Raw genomic sequence first — 22,385 nt, forward strand, 5'->3', positions numbered from 1 at the left:
GTAAAGACATATAAATAAGTATATCTATGGTCAATCTATGATCTATACTCATGACCTACACAATGGCTGTCATGGAAGGTTTCTGGTTTGGCACAGCCACCTGGTTGCTGGCGTGACTTATTCAGCTGTGAAGCATTTGAGTGGTCACAGGGGAACGCAGAGGGCACATCAGTGTTCCATGACACTGTACTCCACTTCTGTCACATAAATGTGAAACGCATCTACAAACATGTCTAGATAACTGGTCAAGACAACTTAGAATACAGGTGATTTATCTAAAAACTTCCAACAAAAGTTAAAAGTTCCCTTCTAGCCTTTTTGTTCCATTATTATGAGGTAAGTTCTCTTTATAAAAATTATTTGTACCAATACTTCATCTTTTAGTGCCTGGAGAGAAAAACCCAATTGATACTGGCTACTTAAGCTGGAGAATGAGAAATTATGAGTCATTACTCAATTGCCAGATATCCCCTGAGCCACGTATGCCATATCCTTTTCGTTCTTCTTTTAATACCTCCTGCTTAGTCCAGTAGGTGGCACATAATAGATGTTTATAAAAAGTCTGAAACCTCTTTTTTTGAACATAGCACTGTTCTCAGCATGTGTGAATTAAAGACACTGAGGACAACTGAACTCTATAGACTACTAAGGATTTAAATATGACATCTCAGTTACAGAATCTTACCTTTAGAAAACACATAATATTTTATCTACTTTTTTTTTTCTGAGAGATGTTTTTGAGCATCAGGTAATCATCTAAAACCTTATCAGACTGTTCCTTCTCTTTCTCTTTCTACCATTTTGTCAAAGTACTATACGAGCTAAAAAATATAAGGCATAACATCAATGAGCAAACTGCTTAGTTTAGTTAGTGTTGGTCATGCCTTCCAGCTTTCTACTGTGCACTCATTTTCTAGTCCAAGAGTTAATTTGGGGGCTGGAACAGATTTCTTCATTTAAAAGCTAACTCACTGGTGTCCCTCTAATGTCTCTACTGGAAATGCGTCCTAAATAATTACCCCACTGGTGTGGGCCATCTCTGAAGACTTGTCCAGAATCTAGCTTTCCACTGCATTGTTCTAATTGAGCGCTATTCTTCTTCATTTCCATTTTTCTTTACATTAGCAAGTAAGACTGGGAATCCTCCAGACTCAGTTCAGATTTTATTTTCCAACTGCATGATTGGAGAACTTTAATTAATAAGATGACCACAGCACAAAAATCAGATCATACTGCGAAGCACTTACAACACAAATTTTAGCAAGCACCGACTTATGCAAGTCAGCCAACTTTGTTAGTTCTCAACAATCCTTTAATTAGGCTAGACAGAAAGTAGCATGCACTAATGTGTGTCCTGGCTAAATTCCAGTGGGGAATAATTGCAATCTGGCCTAGCTAAACTTCCAATGGTTTCATCTGAATACAGTAGTCTTCTCCATTTCTGTCTCTATTACATTCTGCACTGATGCTTTATAAGGGCTCCTGCTTTTCATCCTAAGCACTACAGATACCCATTTAACAAGACCTGCTGAAAATGGACCACATCCAGAAGAGTGTACTAAGATGTAGAGTGGATTCTAAGCACACCCTCTTCCCCCTTCTCACATATATCCAGAACACCTGACTTACAATTCTTACAAACATCATTTTTATTCTTCCCCTTGCTCCCATCTTACACTAACCATACCCATTACACACACACACACACACACACACACACACACACACACCTTACATACACCTAAACTTTTAGGGGATCCAAGTACATTTTTAGGAGGATTGCTCATTAACTGTAAATAAGAAAAGCTTCATATGCATCTCTACATTTCTTAAGGGTTTTTTTTTTGCCTTTGTTACTGCTATTTTGCCCTGTACTATGTTAAAGAAAAATGCATGAGGTGATACATTAATTTATCTCTACACAAATATGAAGCTGAAAAACCTGGATGTCCCAGGAAAAGGCAGTTTTTAAAATGCAAGATTTAATCATAAAATCATCAACCTAAACAGACCTTCAAGAAGTCATGCAATTTACTCCCCTCCTTCCAGGCAAAACAAATTAGACTCCACTGTAAGACTGATTAACCAAAAGAAATCAAGTTGGACCAAAAGAAATTATACACTCTAAGAAAAGATAATTTAAAAGATTTATCTCTGCTGTTTCACTATACTTCTTTAGCAATAACTGGGCCTTCTGGTGAATCAGGATATCCAATATTAAAGTGTTATTGAATATTCTTGTGTTTTGGGGATCTCCTAAAGAATATTAGTAGCTTAAGTATTTTTTAATTGTAATTTCCTGAAGGGCAGCGGTTATAATTTGTGTGTGTATCTGTGTGCATGTGTTCCCATAAGAGCAAGGAAAAGATTGAAAAATCTTTGGAGCCTTAAAAAATGTTTAGTTTTCAATGTATAATCATATTATTAACTCTTATCCAAATCTTTTATTGAATGAAAAACTCATAATTTGACCCAACACTTCTCAGTCTCACTTTTTATGTAAACAATTACATGTCTGTCTCATAATTAACATTTTCCTTATCTGAAATCTTCCTTCATTAATAGATTTCACAAAGATATATATATAATATGCACAAATTAGCCAACTATTGGATTTGGGAGAGACAATAGAAGTGTCAAACAGTCATTGATGATGGTCTTCACTGGCACCAAAGGCAAGATGACAGTCACTGAGTCTTAGACAACATCCAACTGGCACAAACTAAACTGAGTAAAACAGCCAAGAATGCAAAGGCTTGGCTGAGCATATAATTAACCATAAAAAGTAGCTTTCACGTAAATCTAGATTCAACATCACCTCAACAGTCGATATTCCTGCAAATGCTTGCTCAGCACACCTCTTCCCTAATGTATGTCTCAACCTATCCCCCAGTCTCCTTCCTCTTTCCTCCTGCTTTTCCCCCATGCCTTCTTAACTGCTGCTCCACCAGCCTGCTCACCTCACTTACTACATGCTTGGAAACACAGCAAAATCATCTAGAGTTTTCAAAATGTCTAGATTGCTTCCCTGAAGATTCCATTCCCCAGGTCCAGAGGCTCGGGGAAGGGGTGCTGTTGCTGACATCCTAGAAAGCGCTCAGTGGTTGCGACCCAGGACCACGGTATGACTCGCACAGGTCCTCAACAGCCCAGCTCAAGGTTAGTCTCCCTTCACAACTGTCCTCACTGTTCTCTGGAAAACCAAAACCAAAGTCTTTTACGAAGAAAACCTGCTGTGACTGCTAAGTGCTCTTTCTAGCATCTTGCTTTAGCTCAATAGATCTCAACAGGGGGCGATTTTGAACTTGGCAATGTGTAAAGGCAGTTTTGGTTGTCACAACTGGGAGCATGCTCCTGATAGCTAGTGTGTAGAGGACAGGGGTGCTGCCAAGTATGCTGCAGTGCCCAGAACAGCCCCACAACAGAGTCACCCACTCCAAAACAGTAATATTGCTGAAGATGAGAAAGTGCTTCGCCTGAAGCTCTCTTTCCCCTTCCTGAACCACTCCACTCACACACTTATTAAACATATGTTCCATTTCTCCCAATTCATCCTCCCCACCCCAGCTGCCTCCAGACTGTCCCTAACCCATCCTCTTTTCCCAGCTCCAGTCACCTGCTTACACCACATAATCTCCAAATTCTCATAATTATCTACAATCATCCCAACACCCTTGTTCTCTCCTCACTGTGTTCCTCTTCAGTCCCTTATTTTCTGATCATCTTTCATAAAGCCAGACTACACAATGATGGTTTTTCTACCAGCTGGGCCTTGCTGCCTCTTACCCTCTGGACACTAACCCTCCCCCAAGTTTGGTGGCCAGTCAAGGACCTCTGCACCAGCCAGGCAGTGTTCCTCTCCAAGATCTAAATCTCTGTATGTGTTGTCTCTCACCACAGCCACCTTACCTCCCACCTTTGCCATATATCCCTTCTGCAGTACTCACCTCTGCACCCTCCAATGTTTGCAACAGGACTCTAGTAATGGACCCACACCTTTCCATTTGAACATCACACCTTCCCACCTGTCCTACTTGTGTAGGACATGTTCTCAAGGACACCTCAGAGCTCTCATAAACACTCCCTTTTGTTCCATCTAAAAAAAGGAAACTTTCATTTTCTGCTTTTCCACTCCAATTCTTAGACAGTTGGGGAATGATGGAGAAGTAATTGGTCCCCCTACAAATGCATGCCACCCAGTTCACTAACGCCTCTAATGCAATGTAACAATCCTTTAAATTATTGCTACATTGCCCTTACATTCCCACAGGGCTGCTAAACCTCCAGCCCTCACTTTCCCATCATTTGTTTCATATTCTACTATGGGGAGTTGAGCCATTCACCTTGAGTATTAACAACTCTAGAGATACATATTCCATCCTCTAAAATTTAAATTGCTTCCAAAGGTGCTTAAGTCCATCTACAAACCCCACCCCTACCTACTGCATTCTACTCACTGTTTCACCTCCCAAATCTTCCCTACCTGCCAGTGAACCTGATGCTTCACTGTCGCACAGGTATGCTCTGTCAGTCTCACTTTTGTTTACCTCAGTGCTGTCTTTGTGCTTTCATGTCTTCCTCTTGGGATTCTCTTTTCTCTCCAGTCTTGAGTTACAGAAATCTTACCTATCACATACCAGGCCTTAATAACTTGGGTGATCAGTCTGTGAGAGCTAACTAATCACTTCCCCCTAACTGCCTTAGTACTTTTTTCTTACTTCTTGCACAGTTCCTATCATTCCATCACATACTATAGGTTTCAAAACATAGCATTTAATGTCCTTGAAAGAGGTCCAGTTTGTATATACTTTCCAACTCTACTCTGCTTCTTATACCTTGGAAACACATATATATTACTCACACACATATATATGTACTTACCTATTTGTGTATATATCTTTACAATGTATTATAAATGATTTATATCAAATATATGTATAGTCTCTTCAAGTGTTCCCAAAATCAATGTAACTTAGTACAGTTGATAATTTAGAGTCTCTGGATGAAATGGTAAGCCAAAAATTTCAAAAAAATAAAAAATTTATCAGTGGCTTTTACCTAAGTTTTATGGATTAGGTTGAGAAATTTGTGAAATCTCTCAAGATACGTGGGTACTTTTCTTCTGGTAAGAAAGTTTACAGCTTTTAATTTAGTCTCAAAAGGGCCCATCATGCAGGAAAAAAATTAGAAACAACTGCTCTGGAGATATGAAATAGAATTCACTTCGTTATATTCTGACCTAACATATATTTGGAATATCTAAATAATGTATCAATTGCATTAAATAAAGCTATAATATGAATTTAAAATATATGCATTCACATTTTTTAAAAATAGGCCACAATGGCCCAGTTTACATTAACATTTGTTTTTCACCAACACCTATCTTATTTATAGTAAGCTTAAACTTAATCTTACAGTACACAATGAACAGAGACCAGTAAAGCGTTTTTAGCCACTATCATATTAAGTAAGTAATATGGCTTAGTAAATAAATAAATAATAAGAATCAGGCTGCAATATAATCTTCAATTATTACAACCACTAGATATTAGATCAATTTACGATAGAAATACAGCTTGACATTCCTTTCAGTTAGATCATCTCCTAATTGCCAAAAGGGTAGAAACATACACTTAATTTATTCAGTATATGTCATTAGGCTATTCATGTGTGGACATTTCATAAATCTTCTTGATGAAGCTGTTTTCATAATTACTTAATTTCCTCCCACCATTCATTTATTAATTCATTCATTTGAAAACAATCACAACTGGAACACAGCATTGCAGGGTAGGGATGAACTCCCAAGTTGATTTCTGGAGTTTTACCAGACCTTCTCCATCTCCCTACACCGAAGGCAGGACCCTGGGGACAGCAAGCTCTGAGTACATGACTAGGAATGAGCCCATCTCACTGCTGCACTCAAGGTACATCAGAAAGACATTCGAAGAAACAGATTTTGTAAGAGAAGGTGTTTTAATGTCACAGAATTAGTTTTCAACTAAAAAGTTAACATCTTTCCTGTAACTTAGGATCACTGCCTCTAATTCTGCTACCACTTCTTATCCATGTATTCCTATTAAAGTTCAATGTGAAAAATTGTATTCACATTATGAAAGAATGAATTAAAAGATGGGCCTTCCAGCAGCAAACTTGCAACAAAAGTATATGGCATGCAAAGTCTGCATCAAATTGCTATATAAATCTCAGAATAATTCCCTGGGATTTATCTCTCTCTATTTCAGGGAAATGCTAAGATTTCGGGTCCCTTGGTACTTAACCCCACAGAAACAGAGCAATCATCACTACCTCATTCTTTAGAAAAGAAAGTGAACACCAACTGGCTTCCCCTAATGATTGAAATAAGAGAAGCATATAATTAAAGGTGACCAAACACTGTTGTTACAAGATTTACATTTACTAAATGTAAACTGAATTTATGCCATTTACCTGATTTTTAGGGTTGCCTTTTTAAACAACAAATCTATTTCAAGATGTTCAGGATGGTCTATAAAATGGTAAACTGGGAAAGCAGTGTCCTGTGTGTCTAAGAACCTGTGGAACTTCCCAGGAATGTTTTAGATAAAACCAGGAATATGTTATTGAGAAAACTAGGATAGAACCAAGATGGCAGCATGAGTAGAGCAGCAGAAATCTCCTCCCAAAACCACATATATTTTTGAAAATACAATAAATACAAATATTCCTAAAAGAGAGACCAGAAGACACAGGACAACAGCCAGACCACATCCACACCCGCGAGAACCCAGCGCCTCGTGAAGGGGGTAAGATACAAGCCACAGCCCGGCGGGACCCGAGCACCCCTCACCCCAGCTCCCCGCGGGAGGAGAGGAGTCGGAGCCGGAAGGAGAGGGAGCCCAGGACTGCTAAACACCCAGCCCCAGCCATCCGCACTGAGAACGCAGACACACAGTGTGTGAGGTGCTTGATAATAGGGAAACAGGACAGTAAGACCTGTGAGCGGGTCCCCGCAGCCGGCACCCCTGGGACAAAGAAAAGCGAGTGCTTTTTGGAAGTCTTAAAGGGACAGGGACCCCACAGCTGGACAGAAGTGTCCTGGGACACCTAGCCCAGCAGCTGGGAATCCCTGGGAACACCAGGCACCCTAACCCCCTGGGCAGCAGCGCTGCTCAGAGGCTCCTCAAAGAGATAAACAGCCTCCCAACCGTTCCCCCTCCAACCAGCTCCGCCATATTGGAGAAGCAGTCTGAGGCTGGCCACGCCCACAGCAACTGCAGAGCTCCACAGCGGCTGGGTGAGAATTAGAAACCCCGTCTGAATGCAGCTACCCAGCACAGGTCGCTAGGGGTCGCTGTTCTCCCAGGAGAGGAAGGCCACAAACCAGCAAGAAGGGACTTTCTCTTAGCCAACACACTGCCAGCTCCCCACAAATACCTCTATCGCCATGAAAAGGCAGAAGAATTTGATACAGACCAAGATCACAGAGGCAAACCCTGAGAAGGAGATAGACCTAATCAATCTCCCTGTAAAAGAATTAAAAATAAAGCTCATAATCATGCTGATGGAGCTGCAGAGAAATATGTAAGAGCTAAGGGATAATGTACGGAAGGAGATTACAGAAGTGAAACAATCTCTGGAAGGACTTCAAAACAGAAAGGACGAGATGCAAGAGACCATTAATGGATTAGAAAACAGAGAACAGGAACGCAGAGAAGCTGATGCAGAGAGAGATAAAAGGATCTCCAGGAATGAAAGAATTTTAAGAGAGCTGAGTGACCAATTGAAATGGAACAATATCCACATTATAGGGGTACCAGAAAAAGAAGAGAGAGAAAAAGGGATAGAAAGTGTATTTGAAGAAATAATCGCTGAAAACTACCCCAAACTGGGGAAGGAAATAATCAATCAGACCATGGAAATGCACAGAACCTCCAATAGAAGGGACCCAAGGAGGACAACACCAAGACACATAATAATTTAAATGACAAAGATCAAGGACAAGGACAGTTTTAAAGGCAGCTAGAGAGAGGAAAAAGGTCACCTACAAAGGAAAACCCATCAGACTTCTCAACAGAAACCTTACAGGCCAGAGAGAATGGCGTGATATATTTAATGCAATGAAAGAGAAGGGCCTTGAACCAAGAATATTGTATCCAGCACGATTATCATTTAAATATGAAGAAGGGATTAAACAATTCCCAGACAAGCAAAAGTTGAGGGAATTTGCCTCCCACAAACCACCTCTACAGGGTATTTTAGAGGGACTGATCTAGATGGGAGCACTCCTAAGACTAAATAGATGTCACCAGAGAAAATAAAATCACAGCAAAGAAAGCAGACCTACCAAATACTAACTAAAGGTAAAAAATAAAATCAACTACCCACAAAAGTAGTTAAAGGAAACACAAAAGAGTATAGAATAAAACAACCAACATATAAAGAATGGAGGAGGAGGAAATCACCAGTGTTTAAAATAGCTCAATAAGCGAGTTAAGTTAGACAGTAAGATACTAAAGAAGCTAACCTTGAACCTTTGGTAACCACGAATCTAAAGCCTGCAATGGCAATAACTACATATCTTCCAATAATCACTCTAAATGTAAATGGACTGAATGCACCAATCAAAAGACACAGAGTAATAGAATGGATGAAAAAGCAAGACCCATCTATATGCTGCTTACAAGAGACTCACCTCAAACCCAAAGACATGTACAGACTAAAAGCCAAGGGATGGAAAAAGATATTTCATGCAAACAACAGAGAGAAAAAAGCAGGTGTTGCAGTATTAGTATCAGACAAAACAAAGAAAATAACCTTAAAACAAAGAAAATAACAAAAGATAAAGAAGGACATTACATAATGATAAAGAGCTCAGTCCAACAAGAGGATATAACCATTATAAATATATATGCACCCAACACAGGAGCACCAACATATGTGAAACAAATACTAACAGAACTAAAGGAGGAAAGAGAATGCAATGCATTCATTTTAGGAGACTTCAACACGCCACTCACTCCAAAGAATAGATCCACTGGACAGAAAATAAGTAAGGACACAGAGGCATTGAACAACACACTAGAACAGATGGACCTAATAGACATCTATAGAACTCTACATCCAAAAGCCACTATTTGCAATAGACAAGAAATGGATGCAACCTGGGTGTCCATCAGTGGATGAATGGATGGGGAAGGTGTGGTACATATACACAGTGGAATATTGTTCAACCATAAGAAGAAAGAAAATTCTACCATTTGCAGCAACATGGATGGAGCTAGAGGGTATAAATAAGCCAGGCGTAGAAAGACGGACACCGAACGATTTCACTCATATGTGGAGTATAGGAACAAGGAATGACTGAAGGAACAGAACAGCAGCAGAATCACAGAACCTAAGAATGGACTAACGGTTACCAAAGAGAAAGGGTTACCAAAGGGACTGGGGAGAATGGGAGGGAAGGGAGGGATAAGGGAGGGGGGGAGAAAGAGGGTATTATGATTGGCATGCATGATGTGGGGTGGGGCCATGGGGAGGGCTGTGTAACACAGAGAAGACAAGTGCTGATTCTGTAGCATCTTGCTATGCTTATGGACAGTACTGTAGTGGGGCTTCTGGGGGGGGGACTTGGTGAAGAGGGGACCCTAGTAAACATAATGTTCTTCATGTAATTATAGATTAATGACAAAAAAAAAAAAAAACTCAGTCTACTTTACAGACTTCACTAGAATGTCCTGTAAAATGAGTAGAGTAGTAGTATTTGCTTTTGAACTATTAGACATTCAGGAGCCAACCACCTTCCCTCCACACCCACTACTGAATAAGAAAGAAGAAAACCTTTAATACAAGGCCAAAAGGAAAGCAAACTTAGGTTCATAAATGCTCTTGAACAGCCATAATTTAACTATCATCCTTTGATTGAATAAAATGGAACCACATTTTATAAAAGATGGACAAAAATGAAACTCCACTAATTCCTATTGATAAGGGTAAGAAATACATAAATACTACACAGAGCTCCAATATTTTAGAAAATCACAGTTATAGATTCACCATCAAGAAATTTTTGAGCAAGCTTTATTAAAAATGAGAGAAGGAGAAAGGAGACCCAGGGTTCTTTATTACCACCTGGTATTATCAAATCCCCAAAGCGTTTCTAAGGCTTTCAAATATGTAGCCTGCTCACTGCTCCCAATAACTAGAGTTAAACGCATCCACAAACCCTGATCTCATCTCTGCACCTCAGAGTTTTCAAGTAGGGCAAACAGGTGGCACCCAAACACACTATCTCACTTAGGGGACATGATCCCTATCTTACGGATTAAGAGAGTGAGGTCAGAGTCACTGTGTCTTCAGGGATGAATTACGACCTCTCACCACTGCAGGCACCAAAACAAAGGCTATGCTGCATGCCAAGGCAAGGCAGCACAGCCCTTCTCGAAGGGTCAGGACCACAGAAGGCAACACACCACCAGGCTTTCCTGTTCCCTCCTCACTGAGGCCTATAGGCCTGCCCACCTGTTTCTCAGCAACATCAGAGACCCTCCTTTATAAAAATAACACTCTGAGAGATCTGCCTTGTATATCTCTAAGGCTAGAAGCCCAAATAAAGTAGGCTTATAAGAATTCCTTACCACTGTACATTTCAGACCTAACATTGACCCTGGGCCATCATTTGACACACAGCTGTCAGTTAAAGGATCTGAAGCACCTCCTTATTCTGTTATGTAATTAGCATCATACAGATGCAGAGAAAGACTGCTGTTAACAGAAGAGATTTGATTCCTCCATTCCAAACTAAGACCGCTTTGTTTTCAAAGAAAGCAACATTGTTGGCCTTGCTTAAAGTGTTACTGTTTTAGAGTGTATGCATTGATTAGAAAACAAAAGTCAGTATGAGGAACTTCTTACCACCTATCCTGCAAAGGCAAACTCTTAGGATATGATGCTGGCAGAGCAAGTTTGGTTTTAGAAAGAAACTGCTTCTGCAGAAGTTCTGTCCCAGGTGATCTGAAGTTCAAACATCCTTGGAAATCTAGTGTAACATGTCAGCTTCTTTGCAACATCAGCAATTGGACCTGACTGAGTTTCAAAGTTAAGGGTTGTGCTTTTGGTGGCTGAAACATGATTTCAAGAAGCTCAAGTGAACATGTAAGAAATAATAGCCAAATAACTGAACACATGGCTCCCTCCATTTATTTTAATTACATGATAATAACATTTGATATCCTTAAACATCTTTATGTTTTGCTATTTATCAGGTATCTGTTTAATAGGTTAAGCATTTCCATACTGTGAGTAAAATTGTAACATTCCAGTCTCTGTCTCTGGCTTTAGTACATCTGCATATCAATAGGCGTTCAGAGCTGTAAAGAAGTATGGCTTTAGTGCATTTGCATCATTCCCCAGGAGTGGAGAGACGTTCATCTCCATATCAAAGGTAATTACCTGGGCAGGGAGGGCTTATCTATACCCAAGACGTGAGGGGAGTGTCAGTTCGGCTTCTGCTGGAGCAGGAAAGAGAAAAGGTCCTGGACTGCACTTTGTGAGCAATAAATAGATTTTAAACTTTATTTCTCCCTTTGACTGATTTCAGCTTTTAGAGGTATTTTGCCCCGGGATTTCCTCTCACCAGACTTATATTTGGCGCAATTGGTAAGATTCCTCTGAACCCTAAATCTGTCATAATAGGTGCAGCCTTTGGGAGGGCTGCCCCTAGAAATGATGGGGAGAAGTGGCGCTCGAGCAGAGGGATGTGTGTCTACAACACTCATGTGGTCATAGAGGTGCCACCACAACTTCTGGCCACGCCAACCCCAGCCTGTGGCCAGAGCCTAAGGCTACTGCTTCTGCCACTGCTGCTGCTCCTGCTGCAGGCCAGAGCCTGGTCACAACTATGGAAAAGAGCAGAGGTCCGGTACATCTTGATAGAGAAGCAACTGACTGCTGTGTACCACGCCTTTTTGCCTGGGGAGCTCATCGCCAGAAAAGCTCTGACCAAGGTAATAACCACCTATCCCATCATGGCGTGGGTGCGAGACTGGACCCAAAGGCCACGGAGTGGTGTGGCACAGACATCTACCATATATCATGTGACTGGTCATTTGCCTTTGGCATCCCCAGGGAATGGTGAAGCAGACACACTGGTCCAGGTGCACTGGCTAGAAGGAAAGCCTGCCTCTGATGTGGCCCAATGGCTACATGAGCATTTGTTGCACATGGGGCAAAAGATAATGTGGGCTGTAGCCCCTCGGTGGGGCTTGCCATTGACCTTTGAAGAAGTCAGCCGATCCTGGAAGGAGTGCCCTGCATGTTGTGCAGATCAGCAAACCACCAAGAGGGGCCCAGAGCATCTCTTTGCAGCCTATGGCTGGTCGCCAGTGATTGAGAGTGATCAAGGCACACACTTTATTGGACATGCATTGCAAGGATGGGTGCAGCAATTAGGAGTAAAATGGGCATGGCCCTGGACATTTCAACACATGGATCGGTGATGGCTGGCTCTTCTGGCACCTTGGGGAAAAGGCCTGGAAGCTGGCCTCCTATGTATTCCTGGAATAACAGCAAAATGGCTCCCCACAATCATGGTTATTTGCTTCTACCTGTGTCCTGGATGCATCCCTGGCTGCACCTGCTGTGTGATGGCTAGAAAGGACAAGCTTTGGACTTAATCTGCATGGTACTTTGAACCTAGCTGAATCCTGTGGCTTGAGAATTATCATAATTGTTTTGCTGTTGTCAAGAAAAAAATGCTTAAAGAGAGGCTGACTTTGTCTAATGTTTGGTAAAAGTTTTGTGAGCAATCTAGCATGGTTGTTAGGAATGAGTAAACAAGTGTAGAAACTATTTTGTGCTTAGTGAGAGATTGTGCTGTGAAGTATGTTTACTTAATCTGCATAGGCTGAATCCTCTGGTTTGAGGATTATCACTATTTTATTGCTGTTACTATTGTATGTTACTAGACTGGTCAGAAGAGGGGGGACAAGTAAATTGTAAGGTGAGATTTCTGGAGGGGTGGCCTGTGGGTAAAATTGTAACATTTCCAGAATATCTCTCCTGGCTTTAGTACATCTGCATATCAATAGGCATTCAGAGGTGGAAAGAAGTATGGCTTTAGTGCATTTGCATCATTCCTCAGGGATGGAGAGAAGTTCATCTCCATATCAGTGGGTAATTACCTGAGCAGGGAGGGCTTATCTGTACCTGAGAGGGGAGGGGAGTGCCGATTTTGCTACTGCTGGAGCAGGAAAGAGAAAAGGGCCTGGACTGCACTTTGTGAGCAATAAACGGATTTTAAACTTTATTTCTCCCTTTGACTGATTTCGGTTTTTAGAGATATTTGGCACCTGGATTTCCTCTCCCCAGACTTAACACATACTGAATTCTTAGCCATTAAATATTGTTTAAATAAAATTTAATATTTACTTTCAGACTGCATCATTAGTCTAGAGTAATATTTCACTGCAAAGTGTTTCTGAAAATGCTAGTTCCATGGGAGATTACCAGGCGATATCAGAAAAAGAGGTTCCTTGGTTCTTTGCAAGCTCTTTGTAAGTATTTACAGAGTTAAATGGCATTAAGCCGAGTTTCTTTAGTGAAGGATTTCTAGGAGTAGTTAACATGGACTGTGACGATGGGTAAGTGAATAAAAATATTTCTATAAGAAACTAACTGTTTCAACCAGGGTCACTGGTCAAATAATTTATAAATACAGGGGTATATGAATACCCCTGCAACAACTCCTACTCTCATTAGATAAACACTTCTGAAAGATTAAACTATTAATAATTATAGAGATTTTCTAGATACTAGAAGTAACAACAATAAATTTGTGAAGCTCTTTCATGTAAATTTTAAGCATATTTTTCCCCAAACACTCCTAAAAATCCTACAGGGTAAAGAAGTCAGGAATTATTTGCCCCATTTTTCAAAGGAGGAAATGGCACCCAGGAATATAAATGACTTGAACAAAGTGAGTCACTTAGTTGTCCCATACAGAAGCACTGGGAAAAGTTTAGAAATATCTGTCTTCTCACTTAGTCCAGCGCTTTCCAGCATATTCCCTCCTCTCTCTCACTCTTTCTCTCCTAGGGCTATGCTTAGCACAGGAAGAAGGTACTCCAGAAATTTAGACTAAGGGGAAAGACTAGCAAAGAGAGTGAGCTAAAGGAACCAATTCCTTTCCATCACTACCAGACATAGAGTGTGCAGACTCGAGGTGGTGAGTCGTTTTCACATTTTCTTTCTATTCATTTCAAAGACACATATCCTATGAAAAGACCTTCTGTTGGCCTTATTTAAGCTTCTGAATAGGACTAAACTAGAAGTCAGAAATAGACATACTTGGTCCTGAAGACAAGTGTGCTTTCACATCAATAATAGGCCAAAGGAAGAAATGAGATTATTATCTAGTTGGAATGAAGATTTTCAAAAACAAGGTCCTATACTCATGCAACACCATTAAATGAAGACCTTTGTTCAAGGACAGTAGTTCTCAAAGTTTGGTCCCTGACAAGGAGCATTAGTGGCATGTGGGAACTGGTTAGAAAAGCAAAAGCAAATTCTAGGTCTAGGCCCTACCCTAGAACTACTGAATCAGAAACTTTAGAGTGGGATCCACTGATTTGTATAGAAAAGGCCCTGCAGGTGATTCCTATGCAATTCAAGTTTCAGAATGTTCTAGGATATTCAATGTATACTTAAATAACTTACTACTCAAAGTCATTTACAACAATAATCATTTTAACTAATATTCTCATCAATAAGGGTCTGATGGATTTAGAATTTGGGACACATTTAAAAAAAAAAGGCTAGTAACATTACTCTACATTAGCCATTCATCAGGGGTTGGCTTCAAAAAGAACAGGAATTTGAGAAAAATGAATACATTTCTTTTTCCCATACAGTCTTTTTTAAGCATACATATCAAAGTGTCCAAGCCCCTACTGAGTAGTTATTTCTCAATAATTGGCCAGAAATGCTTAGTAGCTGTAACTTTAGTCCCACCCTTGTACAATGACAGAAATACAGCCTTATGACAAAGGATTATTTCTCTAGCAAAACTACAAGTGTGTTTTGCAGTGTTAGGGCACACTTGAAATCTAGTGGGAACAGCAAGGGATGCTGACTCTACAGGGGGTTCCTTTTATTCTCTAATCCATATACTAGCAGCTGCTGTTTGTAAAACCCCAAATCTACCTGGGCCAGTAAGGTTTGGACAGCAGCCTGACATCAACTCCCTTCCTTAACTTGCTTAGTCTTAAATTGATTATTGTGTGAAGCAGGAATTAACAAGAAGATATGGTCCTCTGTTAGCAAAACAAATGTAAGATATCGATACTGTTCTATGTTGCCTGGAAGGGATGCAGTGTAGCAGAGCAGCACGAGCTCAGCCTGGCTTCTAGTCCCACGGACCTGGGTTAGAATGTAAGCCCTACCACTTACTATGAGGGTGACTTAAGATTAAACTTTCAGGCCTCTGTTTCCTCCTCTGTAAAATGGGGATATCAATTTCTCTTACCTACCTCATAGGATTATGGGAAAGGAATGAGTGAAAAAAACACCTGGTTAGCATGTAGCCCGGAACTTCCAATAAATACTAACATTTTTCATTAGTATTTAAGTATTTTACAAAGCTAGCTTTTTAAAACACAACAAATGATAAAAACACAAACTAAAAAAATGAATTTTATTTGTAATAAAATTAAAGATAAAAATGCCATTTTTACTTGTAACCTTTCAAAAAGAGTTTCTACAGGGATCAAAGTTTGCATGTGATCCCTAAATATTTTAAAAGGTAAAAATTATTAACACCCTGTTTCTATTCCTGGTTGAAAAAAAATAAGAAAGACTATAGCTTGCATTAGATTGAACATTACAACTGTTTCTGTCAGAACCAGTGCCTGTCTTAGAATTTAAGCAAAAGAAAAAAAGAAAAAAGGAAAATGCTGCTTTCAGGAAGATGAAGCAAGTAATTTCTTTAGATAGGGAGAGCTTTCAAATCTAACCATACCTAAAATACTAAACAAAAAGAAAAACAGTTTCTATATTTCACTTCCCACCTTACTTTGAAGAAGTAAAACAATCTTATTTCTCCATAATTTTTAAGTATTCAATTTCTTGGAGTTAGTAGGAAAAAACGTTTCACACAATTTCATTTCCACTCTGTAGATATTGTCTAGGTATAAATACAATACTTGCTTCTACTGTTGTTATGGGGGGGAAAAGAAACCCTAGATACAATATTTTGTATGATGTCTTTTATTATAATGAAAATAAACAATAATCAAGTTTCTCTTGGGGAAAAAAGGGGTCAAAATGTCAAAATTGGAAGAGTTCATTATACAAGGTGAAAAAACAGAATAGAAATATTTCTCCTGTGTGTGATTTCTGACATTTGGGTGTCATAAGTCATGGAAATAGGGTAATCTCCATTATTAAGAATATTAATTTCAGAACTTCTTTTGGAAAAATTACACTGAAATTCTAGCAAATAATATAACTGAAATATATTCTTTCAAATTTCAGCCATTAGCAGTATACATACAAATATTTAATGCAACTGATGCCTTAATTCTAACACTTAATTCCAGTATAAATGTAAATGTGTTAAGATATGCTTCTGTCTCAGATGTTATTTTTGTCAAGAACACACATGCACAAAAATGAAACAGAATGAGAACTAAAGCCCTCTTATTTTAAGGCGTCCCTGGATGCCATTCTGAAATTCTTGACAGGGCAAGCAGAGAATTTGACCCCAAAGTAAAGCAGCATCAGAGGGAAGAGGAAGTGGCAAGATCTGGGCCATTGCCTGCATGTGGGCCCCATGCCCCAGATGACTCTGGCACTCTGCACAGGGGATGCTGCCCATCCAAGCCTTTATTTGAGAAAACAGGGGAACAGCTCTGTACAGACTGTCTCTTTGAAACTATGGGTATGTGAAGAAAAGAAGCTGCCACTTGGTTTGTGAACCAAGAAAGAGAGCCAGACATTGGAAAAAGGTTTCCACGTCTTTCTTGGTAAACGTTAAAGCAGGGTAGTGCTGAATTACAGTGAAAGAGTAAATTACTTTTTAAAAGAATTGTGTGTGTGTACACACACACACACACACACACACTTATACATGACAATGTTTGGTTGCAAAGTAAAAAAACATTTAAAAAGAAGAAAATTATCATTTTACAACTTAGTCAACTCTTAGCTCATTTTTACATCATAAGTTTCTGCAATACTGTATGGAACTTTTTTAGTCTTTTCCATCAATTAGATGAGTTAAGAACCCTAAGATTTTATCATCAATGGCATTTGAATCTAAATTTTAAATTCTCTGAGAGGGAGGATTTGTGATAGACAAAGTTCTATACTTTCAGAGAACTTTCAAACTTGCCAAAAGTATCCTAAGAAAATTATAAGATTCTACTTGCACTCTGCAAGCCACTTTGCATCAAACCTTTCCTTTCTAAAAAGTAATCAAAGAGCATGTACCTATGAACATGCACAAAATTACCAGACACTACTGAAATATTAGAAAATTACAATAAAACTGTTTTTATTTAGTCCATCTATGCACTTACAGACTTCTTTTCTAAAAAATGTGTTATCTCTGAAAATGCTTAGTAACTGTACAGTAGAAAGCAACTGATCATTCTTAATTAAGTTTCAAATGTGCTTCCTCACACAGCTGCACACACATGTGCACTAATGTGACTGTTAGGTGCACCTGCTCTAAGTTAGCAGGATTTCATAAAGCACATGGCAAGAATGGCATTTCAAGACTTAATCTGTTGAATATAAATCTATACTTTCTCTCAATAGTTTATGGCACATATGCTTAGTGCTATACAGGAATCTGATGTATGAGAATGTGGGCAATTTTCAATTTCCATATTGAAAACAAAGCTATCTTTTCAATCTAAGTAAGTTATGCTTTTCCACACTATAACTGAGTGATTTCTCACTGAGAAATATCTGAATAACTTTTCAACATTTAAATAAAATACCCTTTGATTCAACCAAACATTAAAAGAAAAAGAAACAGCTGAAATATCTTTACAAGCTGCTGAAAATTATAAATAAGAAGTATAATTGTTCTTGTCTTGTGTAACTAGGACAACATAGCAAATGCAGTGATGATTTTTGTTACTATCTGAAATCTTCAGTTACTCAGCATTAAGGACACCAGTGATAAAAAGAAAATTATGTTCTTGAGATTAAGAGCTTACACTCTGGATTGCACACATGGTGCAAATCTGTTTTCAAAGATCACACCTCTTTTTTATAGGAATCACCCGAAAATCTGAAGTTGGACTGACCATACAGCTCAGATTTGAATTGATGGTATATAGAGACAAACAGTTTTTCACATAATGGAAGTTTTGTATTGAATATCTATGGTATGAACTTCTAATTTCTTGTCTAATAAATTGATTTACTGAGTTTTAAAGGAAAGTAGTATGTTGATCCATATTTGTAATCTGCCAAATATTAAGTTAAATGTACATTTAACATAATTAAAAGGAAAAATAAAGAATTCTAACACATACATTTTTCTGGAATATTTGTCTCTGTCTCTCTTTTTTGGAAGATCAAAACAGTGTGTGTGCCCTGATAATAACCTGATGAAGGAGGCTCCCATATCCACAATACCAAAAGCTACCTCATCCTCTAATAAGGTTAGCTGCAAATTGTTGTAGACATCAATGTTCCTTTAAGTCAAATTAAAATACAAATACTTACAGAATTGGAGATAAATGTTTCCATAAACTTAATAAAGTTACTTAATAAAGAAACAATAAAGTTTGCAATTTACACTACCTCTGGCTTCAATTTTAATAAATCTGATTTTTCTGCACAACTACAAAAAAAGTACACACGTCATAAGAATGCACACTAAAGCACTTCAGAAGTTCACAGATCTGGGTGAACTTGTGTTCAATCAATGGTACATGAGTCATAATTTATTCTGGAAACCTAACTACCTATAACACAGCCTCTACTTACAATAGGTCAAAGATAGAAAAAGTTTTTAAAGATCTATCAAGAGCAAAGGAAAACATATACACCCACCTATTTTTTGTGTTCACAGTGCCTTGCAACTATTAATTTGCAAAAGAATCATTTCATTTAAAATTAAATACCACATTTCTAAGAAGCAACAATTACCCTGAGACTCTGAGGTCTTTTAAATGGGATTATTTCACCCTCTCAAACCAATGGAATGTTCTTCGCCCTTTGTTTTTTGTTCTGCATCTGCATTAACATGGCTGCTAATTATATTAGCCTGGTGGCACATAAAGTCTGAATGGGAAAAAAAATCACATGATTCTTATAGAGCATAAAATACTCTTTAGGATTCAAATGTATAGCTGTTTAGACTGAGCACTCCTATACTACAGCTATCTCTATTTTGTTATAGAACTTAGCATCAATTCAGAATTTCCATTTCACAAGTGATACAGCACCTCTCCAATACACCATTGCATGTATGCATGCATATGAACACACACACAAAGAAATCTTTAGACTTACCATGCTACTTTGTATAGTTAGCTTCCCTATTTGTATATTTATGTTTTTCCTAAAATGATTTAAATTCTTGATAAGTTTGTATTCATCACACAAAATGCCCTACAGATCTAATGCCTACAACTGCTATTATAAAGCTCTGTTAAATGATTAAAAGTTAAATCACATTTCTAAAATTTTAAACTGAAAATAGCATAAGAATGCTCTTACCCACCCACTCATTCTCAGTTTTATGCTTTTATACAGTGAATCAGCAAATGCATTCTTTTCTGAATCACATATGAACATAAGAATGTTTTGAAAATGCTTATACAATTTGGCATACTTGGCCTAACTGGTGGTTTAACAAAGTAAAACTCATTGTCCTGATTAGCTTTATCATCAAACACAAAAATCCTTTACTGCAAAACTTAAATGAGTGTGTGGTACAGAAGAATAAACTGGTCTACACATCCTTGAGGAAATATTCTTAAAATTGTATTTACAGTTTCATCTTCTTTTCCTTCAAAACAACATAAGCAATTCACAGATCAAAAAATGCATCATCAGATAACTTTCCTGGGAAAGAAAACATTCCCAAGACAAAAATGCAACAAAAAGCACCCTTGAGCTAAATATTAAAACAACACCACTCCTGGGCTTCATGACAACTGATAAACAATGAAGGACACTTAAGGAATTCCATCAGTTTCAATAGCAAATCCGTACCCTTTTGAACACTTTACTGATTGGGCTCTCAAAAATCTCCAGTTTTGCAGTCCTTTCAATCTTTATGAAACAACTGTTGGAAATGTGAGTAGCTGTTCAGATTAATTTATACTTTGCAAGGAAGGCTATTTGATAACAGGAGTGAGCAAGTACTTCCTACCTCAAATTAACCACTTAGGGTGGTATATTTTTCACCTCTAAACTCTCCTCAGCCACTCCTTATATTGCTATTAGGGGATTTAAATTCAGAGACAGGACCAGGGCTCCTCGCCTCTTTGCAACTGCACAGCATTCCTCAGAAAGTACATGTAATTCTCCGTTCTGTGGGGTCAGACAATAGTATTTCACGAGCAGTTACAAACATACTGTAAGATTAAATATTTTTACTTAGGTTTGTAATAATTGTGATTTAAAGGCTACTGGTTCAGTCTATGTCAATAGCGTTGGCGAGTTCATCTAAGAATTTCTCTTCAATCTATGTACTTTTAAAACTCAATGTGGCTTCTAGATCACACTGCTTTAAGGATACCATCTGCCCTACATAGTGGTTTGGCCGAGCATTATAAGACAATATAGTCCTTTAAAAATAACACACGTCAATGAAGAAACAGACACTACAAAAATTAGTATATGGAAGAAAAATTTTAAATTCCATAGCTCTGTCTTTTAACACCTGTACAGTAAATTCTGTGTGACAATCACGCTGTTACAGTAATAAGAATGCAAAGCATAAAGGAGCAAGAGCTACATCTTGCTTTGCTTAAAGAAATTAAAGACAAGTTTAACCCGCACCTGCCAAACTGTCTTCAGAAGAACAGAAATAGATGGGGGCAGAAAGGCTCACCTCTCCTGTACCCGACAGTGCGTCTCCCTGAAATCATTTTAAATATAGGCAATATATCTGTCACCTTTTCCCTTTTATTTTTTCCCATCCGAATCAATGACAGACCCTTTACTGCACTCCCCTGCCCACTACCTCAAACACATTACAAAATCAGAGAACCCAAGTGTCACTTACCAGTTGCATGCCACAGATAAAGATAAGCGTGCACCTGCCACTGCAATAACCCATGGTTTCCGAGACCCCTGCCACAGCCAGACTGTCCCGCGTCGGCCACCGTCGAGCCCCCACTTTATCCAATCAGAGCGCGGGGAAGGACAAGCAAACCTGCCGAGGGTTCGGGGGCTCCGGGCTGCCAGCGTCCTGGGAAGTGACAGGCATTAGGACCTGCTGGCGCGGCGGCGGCAGCGGCGGCAGCTCCGGCCGCGCCCGCCAAACATACCTTCACTCGCTCGGTGCACACGCCTCGCCGCTGGCAGCGCCGCCCGCGGAGGCGCGCCCGGGGCCCGCAGGGGCAGCAGCGGCAGCCTCGCAGCGCCGCCGCGCCCTCGGGCATCTGGCCGCGAAGTTTTGCCCCGCCGCCCCCCGCGCGGACTCGCCCCACGCCCCCCAGCGCGGCCGCCGCCCGACGCGCGCTCGCCCCGCGCTCTCCGCGCGCCGGCTTCGGGGGCGGCAGATGCGCGCGCGGGGCGCTGGCCGCCTTCCTGCGCCGCCCGCGGCTTCTCTGCGCCCTGCGCTGCGGGCCCGGCGGAGGGCGGGGCGCGGACCGGGCGGGGGCGTCCGGGCTCCACGGGCCCGTGCGGCGGCGGCGTCTGTGCGCAGGGAGGCCGGGGCCGGGCGGCGTCCTGCGGAGGCGCTGCCCTCCCCTCTCCCAAATGTGTTAGTCCTCCTCCACCAAATCCTGCACCCTGCTCCCCGCCGGCCCCTCCCAGAGCGTCAACTTCTGCCAGGCCCGCCAGGGCCGCCGCCGAGGGGGCTGCTGGCGGCGTTGTCTGGGCGAGCAGGAGCGGCGCAGGAACGGTGGCTGCGGCAGTGCCGGCGTGGGGGACCGCGGAGCGGAGAGTCCGGGCGGCATGTCAGTGGCTTGCTGGACTTGTGTTGGTCCTGCTCCCGCCGCCGTGCCGGGAGCATCAGGAGCGAGCGAGGCGCGTGTATGCGTCTGTTTGGGGGAGAAGGGACGAAGAGCAGGGTTAGGGAATGGGGTGGGGTGAGGAAGTAGGGGTGCTGAGGACGAGAAAGCCCGCGTGGTTGGCGGGCGGAGCAGAGACGAAGGGGCGCCACGGCCGCCGACGCACTGCCAGGGGCCCAGCACCTTCCTCCCGAGGAT

General features: G+C 40.4%; 1 protein-coding gene across 2 annotated transcripts in view; it reads right to left on the bottom strand.

Moving 5' to 3' along the window:
- The window catches only part of NKAIN2 (sodium/potassium transporting ATPase interacting 2), a 1,083,024-nt gene extending 1,061,366 nt beyond the window's left edge, over positions 1-21,658 (bottom strand). Inside the window, exons 1-2 of one of the 2 annotated variants that reach the window (XR_005028518.2) lie at positions 21,501-21,658; positions 21,236-21,421 (exon numbers count right to left, since the gene is read on the bottom strand). Coding sequence is in view for 1 of the 2 variants with exons in the window: in XM_036903901.2 (XP_036759796.1) it covers positions 21,236-21,289 (54 nt within the window). In the remaining variant the exon portion in view is untranslated. Of the gene's footprint in view, positions 1-21,235 lie in introns of both variants that reach the window. The other variant, XM_036903901.2, reaches the window with a different exon arrangement.
- Between the last annotated feature and the right edge of the window lie 727 nt (positions 21,659-22,385).

Source organism: Manis pentadactyla, chromosome 12 (genome assembly GCF_030020395.1).
Source record: "Manis pentadactyla isolate mManPen7 chromosome 12, mManPen7.hap1, whole genome shotgun sequence".
Lineage (NCBI taxonomy): Eukaryota > Metazoa > Chordata > Mammalia > Pholidota > Manidae > Manis > Manis pentadactyla.